Raw genomic sequence first — 15,562 nt, 5'->3', positions numbered from 1 at the left:
TGAAGGGGAAAAAGCAGGGCAAAAACTCTTTTTTAAGACTGTAGAGTCTTTTCTGACAGCTAGTCAGAGTTAGAATTAGTTCAAGGAAATGTTAATAATGCAGTGCCTGGCCTAATCCCTTTGATATCACCAGGTATCCTCCTGTTCATGGGTTAATTGCTTTAAAAGCGAAGGCAATATTCTGAGCGGTGGGCCGCTTCACCTTTTCACAGCTGTTACCATTGAGTGACAACTAAATCCCATGTGTAAGATGAGGAAGAGCTCAATCTCCAATTGGGAGAAAATTTATGTAAACCACAATCCCTTCAGAATGTGCGGAAGTCATAGACTTTCTTGATTTACTCTGCTTTTCCCAGAAAGCTCTATTGTTCACTTTCCTAAGTCCCATCAACCCTTTGTAGCAGAATATCACAGCGGCAGCAGATAGCTTGAAATATATAAATGCTATCATAGCTCTGATTAATAGCAGTGCTTATGAGTCAAGTCTGATAACAGTGCAGCTCTCCACTCAATTTCAGATACTGCTAATGGAATCTGTCTTCTCCAATTGTAATATGAGAAGGCCTAATTTGCCATGGAGCTTGGAGCTGTCACCAGTAGGGGATTGTGGGGTCAGATGGGAGCTGCCAGGTTTTTGCCCTGCAGCTTGTATCTCTCACTTTGAATAGAGCAGCCCCCTGCCTGCCAGTTAGCTGATAGGCCGCCGTGGGGTTTATGCCACTATATACAATAGGAAAGGGCTACATAGGCTGACTTTATAATTGTGAAGCTAGCTCATATTTCCACAGCTACTGTGCTGCATAATTTCTAATAAGTGGTTTTAACAAATGTCAGATTATGAAAAGTTTCCTCAATTACAAAAACTTATAAAACATTTAAATTGCTAAATCTGTATCCTGCCGAGATTTTGCCACTAGAACTAGTCATCAGTCATTATGGCTATAATAATAAATGCATATATTTCTTAAAACTACAAATAAAATTATAGATCATAATTCCTATAGATTTGCTGCTTTTCAAAGCCATAGAAATAGAAAATAGTCTTAATGAATTGAAATATTAAGATACACTTCATAACTGCATAATACGACTACTTAATATTAATTCTCTACTGCTTATTAAGTTGGTTAGTGTTGCTGATGAAAATCGTTTAATACTCTAATTCTGTTGATTTTTGTTATTTCAGTCTTTTAAGTTTACTTCATATACCTTTAGGATGTTAATATTTTAAAAATTGTGCAGCATCTTCCAAGTTTTGAGTTAAAAAGGACTTAGCATGATGCCTTGGCCAGTGCCTTTGAGAATGATATGCTGAAATATACTTTAACCAATTTCACTTTTGCTATTGAATACAAAATACATATTGAGATTGAATAACAAGCTAATATTGAGGTCGTGTGTGTTTTTAAACATTTCAAACAAAATTGACGAAAATCTGTAATTTGGGAGTTATTTTAAACTAGGTTGTGCCTTAAGAAGATAGTGCCTCCTGTTGTGCAAGTTATTTGGTATACCATGAAAACTTAGTGAAATGTAAAGTAAATGATGGTGATTTCTATAAAGCCCAGTTCAGTGTTTTTCTTTTAGATATTCAGGTATAAGTTGATGAGATATATTAAAATGAATTGTTCTAAACCTTGAATAGCTTTCTCATTTATTGGTTAATGCATAAATCTTACATCTAATGGAAATTGTGTGATTACATTTTATTTATGGCAGCTATTCATAATATTCCCTCCATTTCAGTTGTGCTTTTTTCCTTTGTGAAAGCTTTTACATTTTTTTCCCCAATTTTATTTAGTGGTTTTAAATCAGGAATAATACTTTCTACTTTTCCGTTTAGTTTACTAGTAGTTGATATTTATGTAGTTGAAAATTCAAGATAGAACAGTGCTTTTTCTTTTGATTGAATCTCATGAAATAGAACAAAACTTGTTAGGATTTTATCTGGAGTGAAAGTAAACTTTTATAAAATGTGGATAAAAGGACAAATTTATTAAAGATGGAAATTTTTACATTTTAGGTGTAGTGGTGGTGGCTTCAGAGACGTAACTTTAATATACCATGTCCTAAATTATTGATTTATGTCCATTAGGTCTAAATTTGAAAATGAAAAGAAAAAATTTAAATTCTCCTGTTCTCTGAATGGCCATTGACCATAATTTACATACAAAGTATCTGGCACATATTAGATGCATAATATGTATTTGTCAAAAGAGTGTTAACTGCCATTGAAAGAGAAAGGTTCAACAGTGTACCTTTCTTTTCAATAGTTTAGCCTCCCAGTGTGACCATTCTCCAAGTACACTGAAGAGATAAATATATGGGCATTGATTTTGTGAATGAGCCAGAAGGTAACATATATAATTTTCATGAACAAGACTCAGAAAGATAAGAACTTGGGAGGATGGAGGTTGTAGATTTGCTGTTAATTGCATCTTGCTTTACCATGCTTCTTCCCTGTAATCCATTGCATTTGTTTAGTCCTTCAATATGCTTTGACACTAAGAGTAATTTATTTAATAACAGTGCTCAGATGCTGCATTTTGGCCATCCTACACGATTCTTCTTACTTCAGGGAGTTTTCCCTGTGAAAGGAGGGTAGTGTACCCTCCACATTGGGTTCTTTGCATGAAAGTAACACCGAAGACAAATACATTCATGAATTTTATGAGGCACGTCAAATGTGTGTTCTGAAAGAATCTCAGGTTTCTATTATTTGCCTTTTGATTGAGGGTTAGACAAACATGTGACTGCACATGAAAATTAAATACCGTGAAGTAGAAAGAAAAATATACCTTATCATCAATAGCAAACCTGTGTCAATGGTGTAAATTGTAACTTCCTGATCCATCTGTTGTGTCAACAATGAATAGTATTCCATCAGTGAGAAAACTACTGCACAATCAGTACCTTTCTTAGGAATCATATCTAGGTCTCATGGATTTTGTGGACCAGAAAGAAGGCAATTATATCTTAACATTTGTTAGGTTGCTCTTAAGAGCATCACATATTCCTTACCCCTCAGTGGAGAATCTCTGTCATTTGCATTACCTGGGTGAAATTTTAAATACTTGACCACCCTTTCCATGCAGTCTATCGTACTGTTGGTGTACCTTTCCTCATTGACTAACCACTTGCTGTCTTAGAATGTGAACTACATGATTTTAGTGTTAACCCAAATAAAAAGCTATTAGGAAGATGTATTTATTGCAAATGTACTGCAAAACATAGTTTATGTTTAAAAAATAAATATGTAATTAACATTTAACAATATATTTATTTATATATATATAAAAAAATACTTCATTACCTTTTGGATATTTTGAATCATCTGTATCACTGCTTTACTCTGTTAGTATGAGACCTTGAAAATTGAGCATACCTCTCTAACTATGTAAAAATTTGATTGTGATTGTTAGTATTGACATGTGACTATGTTTTACAATATAGTGGTTGTTATTATTAAAATTATCATAGTAATGGTGTTTGACATGTGATCTTCATATTGCTGCATAAGATTTTATCTAGCTATAACTCAGGTTAGATTCTAGAAATATGTATTTCATTTGAAAAAATGTCTCCTTCAGCCTTCTATGAAGCTCTATGAGAAATAGATTGATAATGGAAAGCATTTTTTTTCTCATAGCTAATTCAACATAAGATGTTCTTACGTTAACGTGGAAAATAGTTTAGACTTTCACGATTTACTAGTAAGTTCTGGTAAAATGACTTTTCATTTTATTCACTATCTCATTTGAATTTCTCTTTTTCTCCAGTTTAGTATTAGTTTTGTAGAAGTAGTTTCATCAATTTCAGTAGAAAAATGTGTGCCTTTCAATTTTAAGATGCCACTCTAGCACATTAGTTGTAAATAAATAAATTTATTAATTCTTCAGTTGCTTTTAAAAAAATACTTAAGCATATTTATTCAAAAGATTAAAATGAAAATTGAAAGTCAGACGCCTGGATTGCCAAGTGAAAACACAATGGTGTTTTTGATTATGTCATTTTTATTAAAAATAAACATCAGACTTAATCTATGATTAGATGACAATTGTTTGTCTTATTTAAAGACACATATTTATAGTCTGTCTGTACATTTGACTTTATGGATGATACCAAACAGTTCATTTTGTGGGCTCAGAACAGCAGTTTCATTTAAAACGCATGTTTAAATAATAATGTCCAAGTGGACATTACTTCCATATATTTCTTAAAGAAAGATTACATAGCCAGAAATTTGTACTACCAATACATTTAACAGTATGATATGCAGTCATATTTGTGCATAGTGTTTCACTCTACTTATATAATTTAACTATAGCCTTTTCAGGAAAAAAAATCTGTAGAGTATGTGTTCTGGTTAGAATTATTCCCGAAAAGAGATTGTAACTAACTTGTCTAATCACTCACTCTGAGGCACCCTTCACTGAGAGGGATGGTAATTGGCTCATAAAGTAACAAAGGCCCCAGCAAACAAAACAGAGGCTCTGGAAATTTTGTGGATTCATAGGATTCATAGCATTTATACCTTTTTTTAAAAACTCATAAATATTTAGATAATAAAAGTGCTTACTCAGTCACCTGGTTTGCTTAACAAGTTTGAAACTAGATTTGTCTTCAGACATTTTTATCAAAGTGATTTTTGCAATATCACGTAAGACTTTTGCACATTTAATGTCTTTTTCTGTCTGAAATTCATAGTGGCTTATTGATAGGGAAGATTCATTGATATTTGGTTCAATGAGATATAAGATGGAAATTTTGAGATATTTTGTTTGAAATTTCACAAAAATTTGAGAAAATTTAAGGGCTTCCTTTACAAATCAGTATGTGAAAGGCAATATGAATAACTGAACTTTCTGTGTTTTATTATTCCCTTTGAAATATGTTATAGATAAGGAATAAATCACATAATATGAAAAAATGCTTTTTAAGTAAATTATTTCTGTGCTCTGGCTGAAAGAATATTTAAATGCTTGAATTAAAGTACAGAATGATAATATGATTAATCCTTAGTTTCTATAAGATATGTTGATATAGATATCACTTTATTTAAAAAAATTAATGTAAAAAAATCAAAATAAATCCTTGAGTTTTCCCCTAATTTCATCTATTACTGTGATACCACAGTAGTGATAAAGGATGTGGTTCTTAAAAGGAACAAAATTTACCCCAATACCAAAACATCTTTTCTTCTCATTTTTTGCAATTAAAAAAGATTAATTTCTAAATAATGGCAGATGTGATTTTATTATTCTCTTTGAAAAATTTATGTTCTAGACAAGGAATAAATCATGTAATATAAAAATATGTTTTTTAAGATTTGGAAATGGTTGGACTTAGGTTGGGCTAATGAGAAACCATTGCTATTTGGAGAGTATTAAAAAGTAAAGATAAAGTATGTCTGAAATAAATATATATGTAGGTGTGAAAACATTTAGTTTTCAAAAATATCAAATAGCTTTTCTAGTGAGATGTACTTCTTTTCATTTTAAAAATGCACTAATACTCTGACATGGCTATCCAGTGGTATTAATGGTCCAAAAATAATCCTATTGGCTTTGTAATACATTATTTAGAGAATTTTAAGTTCCTCAAGTCTGGTTTCCTTTCTGTGTTTTGATTATGTTGCAGTTGGAAAATTCTGTTCATCAGGATTATAAATATAGAAAAATCTGGAGACGGGGCAGCTTCTCTAGTCTTAGCAAAAGTAGGGAAAACTTCTTGGAAAGGTGATGCCTATGCTGAGTTGTAAACAATCAGTGGGAGTTGGCCAAGTGAAAGCAAAACAGTATTCCAGATACAGAGAACCTTATGTGCCACGAAACCCAGAGAGGGGAAAGAACTATGTATAAGTATAGAGACTTACAAGTCATTTAGTATTGCTGAAACACAAAGTTTGAGATGAGTTACATCAAAAAATGAAGCTACAGATGAGCAGAAACCAGATCATAAAAGTTCTTATATGTCGTGATGAGGAGCTTGAAGTGTTTTATAATAAAAAAGGAACCATTAAAGGGTTGGAGGCAGAAAAGCACAGGAATAGATATTTTTAAATCTCACTCTGGTGGCAATGGTGGGCCTAGGACTGGAGGCAGACAAAGCCGTTGCACTGGTGCCAGCCTGAGGTGATGATAATAGCTGAAATGGGGCAGTGGTGGTATGGATGAAGAGAAGAGGATGAACTTTTAAAATGTTTATGAAGTAAAAGTGACAGGTTGTGATATGTTCAACAGGAGGAGAGGGAGAGGAGCTTTGATGGTGATGCCTAGATCTCTATCTTAGATAACTAAATAGATAATGAAAATCATTAAAATAGAGAACACAGGAGCAGGAGTCATTTTAGAGGATGAGGAAGTAATTTTGCACATGTTGACACTGAGATTCTCTGGGACATCTAGAGTCAGAATGGCTTTGTGATCTGGTGTACAGCTGTCAGTCAGAGACGTCAATCTGAAAATAAGGGAGAGGCAGTATCAGAATGGCTTTGTGATCTGGTGTACAGCTGTCAGAGACGTCAGTCTGAAAATAAGGGAGAGGCAGTGCTGGAGACATATTTGATTTCTTCAGTTTGTAGCTGGCAGTTGACATCAAGAGAGTAGATAGAGCCACCCGGGCAGATTAAGTGGAGTGAGAAGAACAATTTCCGCAGAACGAAATCTTGGGGAACACTGGCTTTAAGGAGTTCATGTAAGAGGAGCCATTCGGAGGAAACTGAAGGAAGATCCAGACCTGTAGAAAGAAAACCAGAGGGATGTGAAGTTTCCAGTGTCAACTCAGTAGAGTGTAGCTGTGGGAGTGATCAACACAGCAGAGAGGTCCCAAAAACTTATTGTATGTGGCAGTTAGATTGTTATTGCGGACCTCAGTGAGAGCAATATCATTAGAGTGGTAGGGTGAGAACAGAGGGTAGAGGCTGCAGATGTGGACCATATGATACTAATACTGAGCCTAGCCATGACCCTGAAACTTCCATTCATGAAAGCATCCTTGACATTAGCTTGGTCTTTAGTCATTTATCTCTTAATAAGGTGAGATGAAGTATGTTTAAGGTACTATGCCTTGAATGATATAATGAGAGCCTACCTAGAGTCAGTGAATGATTTGAAGTCTTCAAAAAGACCTTCTCTAAAGTCTTCATAAAGTTCTAATCCTTACCATTGCTGACATCATCCTCTGACTTGTCAGCAAGTCACAGACTCAGCTTGCTATGTACTGATGGGGGGCATCGCATCTCCTTGTTGGCATGCATGCATGTGATGTCATGGTGATGGGCCACACACCTGTCTTCCTACATTGCACTCACCCTGCAGACTTAATGCAAGGTGACTGCTTGTATTTCAGAACAAATATTTAGTTTTAATGAAATCTTATGGATTTGAGAACAGCTTTATTAAACTCTTTTCCATCACAGGCTGCTTTCAACAATATAGAGTCTAGTCTTGCTTAATAGGCTTGTCTCACCCTTCAACCATTTGATGTTCCCTTCCCCAACCCACTTTCCACGCTCTGCATGACTTTAGCTTTTTAGTTCACTCATTTCCTTGATGCCCTAACACTTACCTGCCATTTAATTGAGGCCTAGAACCCTTTGCTCATCCTTTTTGTCTCCTCCATCAGCCCAGTGTGGCTTTCCATTCCTGCCTTCCAGTGTAGGCCCATGTTTAATTACTTCACCAACCTTCCTCTCTTGCCCTTCTGTATTATTTGCGTAATAAAGCCCCTAAGCCAGCCTCCATCCAACCTTTCCAGGCCAGGCTCAGGCTGCTGCTGTCTTATCCACAGCACGTGGACTGATGCTGCCCCTCCATATCCACAGCCTCTGCGGTCTGCAGCCTCACTGAGCAAAGAGTGCTGCTTACACATCCTTGTTATGTGTCCCTCCGCAGCTTGCAGTTTTCCCACAACATGTCTCAGAGTATCTCTACTTTTCTTAACCCGTGAGTTCATACATGTTACATGGTCAGTGAATATTGATGGATTCTGAATCTTAACCTAAAGCAAACTTTTAAAGACAGGGTGTTCAAATATGTGCATTTTAAAGGACATTCACAATTTAATTTATAAAAGGCTGTTGAAATCAAAGAAATTTCTACAGAAGATTAGGATGATAAAGGGGATACGTTTTTTTCTGAGGTGATGAAAATGTTATAAAATTGACTGGTTTTGGTTGTATATGTCTATAAATATACTAAAAACTTTTGTACACTTTAAATGGGTGAATTATATAGTATATAAATTATATCTCGATAAAGCTGTTTTTTACGAAAGGAAAACTTAAGGTCTAGAATCGGGGGAAAAAAAGTTGGAGAGCTCATGGGATTTCTACAAGGGCTGGATTACCAGGCTGTTGATCCTGAAACATCCAGAACCCTAGGCAGGTATGTTCTAGTGAAACCACCACTGCTGTCATCTCTGGGCACCAGACACCCCAGCTTACACCACCAACATACCTGGATTCTGAACATTGTCCCTGAAAGTGCTGCCATCATTGTCTATGTAAACGATGTACAAATGCAACTAGCCATGTCTGAATGGATTCTGTCTCCACCCCTGCTTCTTTGCCTCACCAATTTCCAATTCAAAGACTAGAGCAGGTGCTTCTGACAGGCAGAGCCCAGGTCATACATACACCCATGCTCTAGCTGTAAGAGAAGCTGAGAAAGTATTTTGTATTTTCAGCATGTATAATAGTCTGGGTATCCCTCAAATATAGAAGGGGATTTTAGATATTGAGCAGCAGAGTTAAAAAACAATTAAAGCAAATACTTTGTAACAGGAAAAAACAAAAACAAAAGATTACCTATTGTCTTCACTTCATGTTAGGACTACAACCCAAACTCCTTATAAGAGTTAGTTTGATTTCTAAGCAAGGAATAGCCCACTTAATATATCTTCCACTTACGTTCCCCAAATGTTAATATTTTACCATATTTGTCCTTGATCTGTGTTTTTTTTTTTTTTTTATCCATTAAAGAGTAAGCTGTAGTCATGGTACCTTTTTACCTTTAAATGCTTCAGAGTTTATTTCTTATAAACAAGAACATTTGCTTCCATGTCCACAGTGCAACTCTCAAAATCAGAAAATTATCATTGATATGACATTGTTATCTAATCTACAGACTTGATTGAGATTTTGTCACTTGTTCCAATAATGCGCTTTATGGCAGAAGACAATCCCAGATCATGCCTTTCATTGTCTCCTTAATGTGGAACAATCCTCATGGTTTTTGTTTTTGTTGTTTGTTTGTTTGTTTCGTCTTTTAAGACCTTGACATTTTTTGATCCATATAAGCCAATTATTTTGTAGAATGTCCTTCAATTTAAGTTTGTCTATTCCCATTCCCTCATGTTTAGACTCAGGTAATGTATTTTTGGCAGGAATACCATACATATGATGCTGTGTTCTTTTCTTTGGAAGAGATCCAGGAAGTGCATGATGTTTGTTCCATTACTGGGCTGTTAACTTTGATCATGTGGTTAAGATGGTGTTTGCCAGGTTAGCCACTGTAAAGTTAACATTTTTCCCTTTGTAATTGATCTCTTTATGGGGAGATACTTTTAGATTATTACACATTTCTGTCACTGCAAAACATTTACCCACTATTTTAGTATTCATTGATTATTATTATGATGGTTTCCATATGGTGACTTCTATTTCCATCATATCTTCTATAGTTATCAGTTATTAGTTGACGTTCTATAGACTTTCCCTTGTCTTTCATTTATATCACTGTAGATTCATAGATTCTTGTTTATTCGTTGGGTCACAGTCTACTGCTGTAATTGTTTGATGCTCAAACTATCCCCATTTTGGCCAGCGAGAGCTCCTTTAAGGTGGCTTCTGTGTCCTCTTGTCATGTCCCTGTTTGAATACTTCCTTACTTTCTGGCACAAGATGTTTCAGATTCATTTTGTTCTTGAGCTACCCCAGCCCTGAAATCAGACGTTTCTCCAAGGATGCTAATTATGTTTTAAGTAGAGGAAGGAATCTTGTATTTTATGCCGCTTTCCAAAGTAATATTGACATATGAAATGTAGAAATTCCTTTTAAAATGTTACTAATACTTTTAAGATTAATTCATTCTCTCATTCACTAAATTTCCTTTCTGTGCTTGGGGCTAGATGCTTACAATATAAGTTTAGTTTAACTCCTGTTCACATTTCAAAAACAATGTCAGAGTAATTGTTATAGACAATTAAATGCAATAAATGTTCAGAGATGGGCTAGAAACCTGGGGATTGAAGAGAAATTTCAAAAAGAGTAGAGTTTGAATAAATAGGAACAGGGAAGACATTCAGTTCAGGGGTACAGCATGAGCAAAGGTATGGCACTAAGAATAGGCATGTCTTACGAGGAGATTTTGAGAAGCCTGACTAGTTTGTGGAGTAAACAGTGTTGGTAGCTAATGGCTAGGTGGGGTTTTTTTTATTGGGAGACTGGATCCCAGGATGACTACTTTAGAATTTATCTTACAAGCAGTGAAGAGTCCTTAAGTTTTGGGGCTAGGTAGTCATAAAGAATGTTTAGGAAGTTTAATCTAATGTTATATTGCAGAATAGATTGGAAAATAAGACAAGTTAGAAAACTATTAAAGTAATTGAGTCAAAGGCAGTAGGAATACAAAGTGAAAGGAGTTTGGAAGGAAGAAATTAGTGTATTGAATTAGGATAACTAGGAGAATGGGGGATTCTGATGAAATAGGAAATGGATGATTTTTGTAAAGGAAAGAAAACAAATAAATTGCAAAGAGAAACAAAGAAAAACAGGTTTGGTGATACTGATTTTAACTTTTTTCTATAATGGTTGATTAAGAACCATAGAATTACTCTATAACTTTTTAAACAAAATAGTATAGTTAAAAAGTAAGGACGTGGGGCCATATAATTTAATTATCACACAATAGTGCTTGCTGAATTTCATAGATATAGATATTTGGTAATATCTATTAGACATAGATATTTGGTAATAGCTTTAGACATAGATATTGGGTAATAGCTTTAATTTTCATAGCTTTAGATTTATAGTGAAATGGGAAGTTGTTTTGATTTGATATGCTCTAGTATATTCAACCGTACTACCAGTCTCAAATCATATCTCTGAATTGAGATCCAGATTATTGATTGATTTGAAATGTATGGCTCTTGTTAGCATTTAAGGGGCGAGAAATTTGTTTCCAAGTGTAACATTTGATTCTTTTTGTGTTATTAAAATCCACATTCTCATTTCTCTCTTTAAAAAATGTATGTTTTTTGTCTAAATAAAAATGTATGAATTTTGTCTAAAGGAGAAATAATCAGAAACTAAGAATTTAGTTTGCAAGATTTTAAAATCAACAAATATTGTGACCAAGACATGCTTTGCTATATCTTGAGGGATAAGTGTAGAAAGAACCTGGATCCAAACATTCCATAGGAAGTAAGAACGAGAGTTCCTGAATAGACATTTCACCATTTCATTGATTTTTACAATTAAACATACTTCAGTCTTAACTAGCATCATTCTTCTTTGTGGATATAGCAAGAAAAATGACACAGGTTTGTTATCTCTCTAGCCACTATCTCTTCAGGCTTTTTGAACTGACTTGGATCCTAGAGGTTACATCTGAGAACTAAACCTCATTCTATCCACAGGATACCTAGCAGGTTCGTTCATTTATGTTCATTAATAGGTTAATATATGGACTTCCTAATTAAAATCTGTTGAAAAATATTATTACATGAAGTAATGTATTAACCATATAACGTGTTGGGATAGTGCTGGGTGACTGTCATAATTTCCGCTGCTACAGTTTATAAAAAAGGAAAATAAAGTCAGTTCTTTTTGTTGGGAAAGAAGATTTCATGTTATCTGTATTTGCAGGCTTTCTGGCTCATATGCTGGAGGAATCCTTGCTGCGGGGGTGTTTTCATTTTCTCGTCTAACATGGCAATGGTCCATTGCAGCAGAGGTTTTTAGCTTAAACAATCTGTTTGTGGGGCTGCTTATGGCTCTTACTGTACATTTTGAGGAGGCAGCAACTGCAAAAGAAAGATCAAAGGTAACCTATTTTGAACAAAGTAAAACCACTTTTTGTTTTAATTTTTAGATAGTTGCTGTATTTCTTTTTAACTTTGGCTTATGTACTGTTTAGCTGTTCTGATTACTGTTGAGGTAGTCTAGGCACATTAAGAGAGAAAATGTTTTCAGTTCTTTTACTGTGAACCATGAGAGCTTTTATAAAATATGGACTTTTTTTCCCTTAGAGTTCAGAAGTTTTTTGGAGAATGAGAAAATTCTGAAATCTCCTCTGAGTTCTATGGGAAAGATAGGCTTGTTGGTTAATTCTGCCAGTGTGTGTGTGTGTGTGTGTGTGTGTGTGTGTGTGTGTGTGTGTGTGTGTGTTTGCGTGCACGCGCGTGCGTGTGAGATCATAAGATGTCAGGCTCTAGACTGACCACCTTAAACTATATACCATTATGGTACATTGACTTATTCCCTAATTACAATTAAAAAAAAGTCACATTTGTGCTTTTTTAACTAAAAGGAGGATATCAAATATCAAAATGAAGTAGTTTGGAAGAGATTACAATGGATTCTAAGGCAGACACTATCAGCAAAATAATTTGAAACATGAAAGAACCCTTGTCTTCTAAGAGCTTACAGTCTACACCTTGGAAAATGCCAAATCATCTTAGTATAGGCAGTGCTGTATCATTAAAGAATGTAGAAACAGTAGAACATGGTTTATCTGTGGTTTCTGTAAACAAATCTGCAATGCCATTAGAGTTTATTTTTTGTTTAAAATAAAGCTTTTTTCTGTTTATGAAAATAACACATGTTCAAAAAAGGCAAAACCACAAACCATAGATAAACAAGTTTCTAAATAAAGTATATATTTATTTAATTTAATAGGAGAAAAAAAGTAAAACAGAAAGAATTGCCAAACTTCAGTTTTAGGTTTTACTTGCATACGAATTACACGATATCCTATTACTACTAGGACTTACGTAAATCATTGTACAGGACTGTCTAAAACTTAGTTTGAAGACAGTCATTTAAGGTCAAACTACAATGATGTTATGAGAATGAAAAATATTAATGGTGATAAATTTTAGTGACTGCTAGAGCATGACTGCTTGCATCTAAGAGGTTGATTTTAACCTGACCTGTGGTACAGATACTTGTTTTTAATATAAAGAATAGCTTTTTTATTATTGTGCTTACATAAAGATTTAGGTGATGCTTAACTTGTTTTTTTTTTCTTTTTTTTATTTTCAGATAGCTAAAATTGGTGCTTTATGCTGCGGCCTTAGCTTATGTAATCAGCACACAATAGTACTCTATGTTTTGTGCATAATACCATGGATTCTCTTTCGGCTTTTAAAAAAGAAGGTAGGTTTTTGAATGTCGTAAAAATGAAAATTCATGACATTTTATTTAGGCCCAATGTAACATTTATGGAATCAGAAAACATGGGCTTTAATTTTTGTGTTTTAGTTTTATGTATAGCATAAATTACCGTAGGCCCTAATGACATTGACTGAAAAAAAATAGGATTTACAAAAATTATGCAGTATTGATTTTGGTGGCATCTGGCCTGTCTCATAATTTTCTTACTGATTCCAAACAGAACCTGGATGAAAATAGGCTAAAAGGACTTAAAACAGCAATAGTAAAATTTCTTAATTGTTTTATAATATATTCTAAGATGAAAAAATAGTGTATGAATAATAGTTCATTTATCCAACTGGTGACTGAGTGCCTGCTCTGTGCCAGAGGCTGCTTGCTCTAGGTGCTAGAGATTCACTTCAACAAAACAGATACCATCGCTGCTATTGTGAAATAAATAATAAATCTCTGGTAAAGAATAGTCCTGTTTTCTCAGAATCAATTTCCCTTGAATTAAAAGTAATTATTTTAGTTTTTTTTCTCTGAATGGAAAAATGATTATGAATTTAAATGGTGGTGTAACACAATACAGGAAAATTACTTTGTTAGACAGTAGGAGATGTAGGTAATGACAAGGTAGGGAGCTGAGTCAGACACAAACCCTTGGAATGATAGAAGCTCTTTATTTTGTCCGTCTTCTTCCCAGAGGTTAAAACAGTGTGTATACAAAGCCAGTGCTGGAGTTATTTTACTTACTTACTTTATTATTTGTTTGTTTGTTAATTATACCGTAGGTACATTTATTTATCATTTCATTATTTGTCACATATACCCAGCTATCATTAGAATTATATTGGAAAAACCACATATAATAAAATTATTATATAGAAATAGGGAAGTAATTATGCTAAAGCTTTAGATAATTATATTTACTGTACTTGAATACATTTTCTTTCTTATCTTCTTGGCAACAAAGCAAAAAAGTAACCTGGAGGTTATAAAATTTTTACTATGTGATAAAAAAATAAAAAGAAACATTACAATTAACAAGAAAGATCAACTTTTTCTTGGAACAGAATTCTATTAAGTAAATCATATAAGACCTTGTGGAATGGATATTAAACAGCACAATGCGCATTTTTTTTAGTGGTGGTTTTATAGAGTATACAGGAAGTTCTTTATGTTGTCTTTTATTATATAAGCTATTGAGTAAAAAAAAAAAAATGAAGATATAAAAAATTATAACTCAACAGAGACTTCTTTATGGAATAAAAACCTGGGGAGGCCCAAATATTTTTCTTGCGAATTGATGGATGGACAGATAGGAATGCACTGATATCCTGATACCAGTTATCTTAGCCAGGCTTTTTTTTTCCAACTTTATTGAGATATAATTGACATATAACACTATGTAAGTTTAAAGTGTGTAACATGATTTAACATACATATATATTGCAAAATGATTGCTACAATAAGGTTAGTCAACAGCTTCATCACGTCACATAGTTACAATTTTGTGTTTATGTATGTTGAGAACTTTTAAGATCATTTAGCATCATTCAAATATACAACACAGTATTGTTAACTATAGTCACTGTGCTGTACATTACATCCCCAGAGCTTATTCATTTTAAATGTGGAAGTTTGTACCCTTTGACCACTTTTATCCTTTTCCCTCACCCCTCAACCCCCACCTCTGGCAACCACCAATCTACTCTGTTTCTATGAGTTCAGTTTTTTAGATTCCACATATAAATGAGATCATACAGTATTTGTCTTTGTCTGACTTATATTATTTAGCATAATGCCCTCAAGGTCCATCCACGTTGTTATATATATATATACACACACACACACACACGTATATATATCTAATCTTTGACAGCCGAGGCAGCTCAGGTTCAGAGGAGTGAAGTAACTGTCAGTTCACACACAATAGGAAGTGGCAGAACTAGAACTTGCCAATCTGCCTTTCTCTCCAAATGGAGACATTGCTTTATACCAGGGCGCCAATCATGCGGCAAATGTAAGTGACGCCCTCTAGGGCTATGCAGTGGACAGCATGTGTCCATACTTAAGGCCCTCTCTTCCCTCACTGGGTCCCCCCAACAATTCAAATCATCTCTGCTTAGACCTGCCAAGTGTCAGAACTGAGATATATATATATATATATATATATATATA

The 15,562-nt window shown here is 34.2% G+C and overlaps 1 protein-coding gene across 1 annotated transcript in view; it reads left to right on the top strand.

Moving 5' to 3' along the window:
- TMEM260 (transmembrane protein 260) overlaps positions 1–15,562 on the top strand; it is a 57,366-nt gene that overhangs the window by 10,208 nt on the left and 31,596 nt on the right. The window contains exons 4-5 of the mRNA XM_006920151.2: positions 11,870–12,047; positions 13,268–13,381. Coding sequence (XP_006920213.1) covers positions 11,870–12,047; positions 13,268–13,381 — 292 coding nt within the window. The remainder of the gene's footprint in view (positions 1–11,869; positions 12,048–13,267; positions 13,382–15,562) is intronic.

Source organism: Pteropus alecto, unplaced genomic scaffold (genome assembly GCF_000325575.1).
Source record: "Pteropus alecto unplaced genomic scaffold, ASM32557v1 scaffold86, whole genome shotgun sequence".
Lineage (NCBI taxonomy): Eukaryota > Metazoa > Chordata > Mammalia > Chiroptera > Pteropodidae > Pteropus > Pteropus alecto.
The sequence above is the reverse complement of the archived record's forward strand: the minus strand, read 5'-3'. Positions and strand labels throughout refer to the sequence as shown.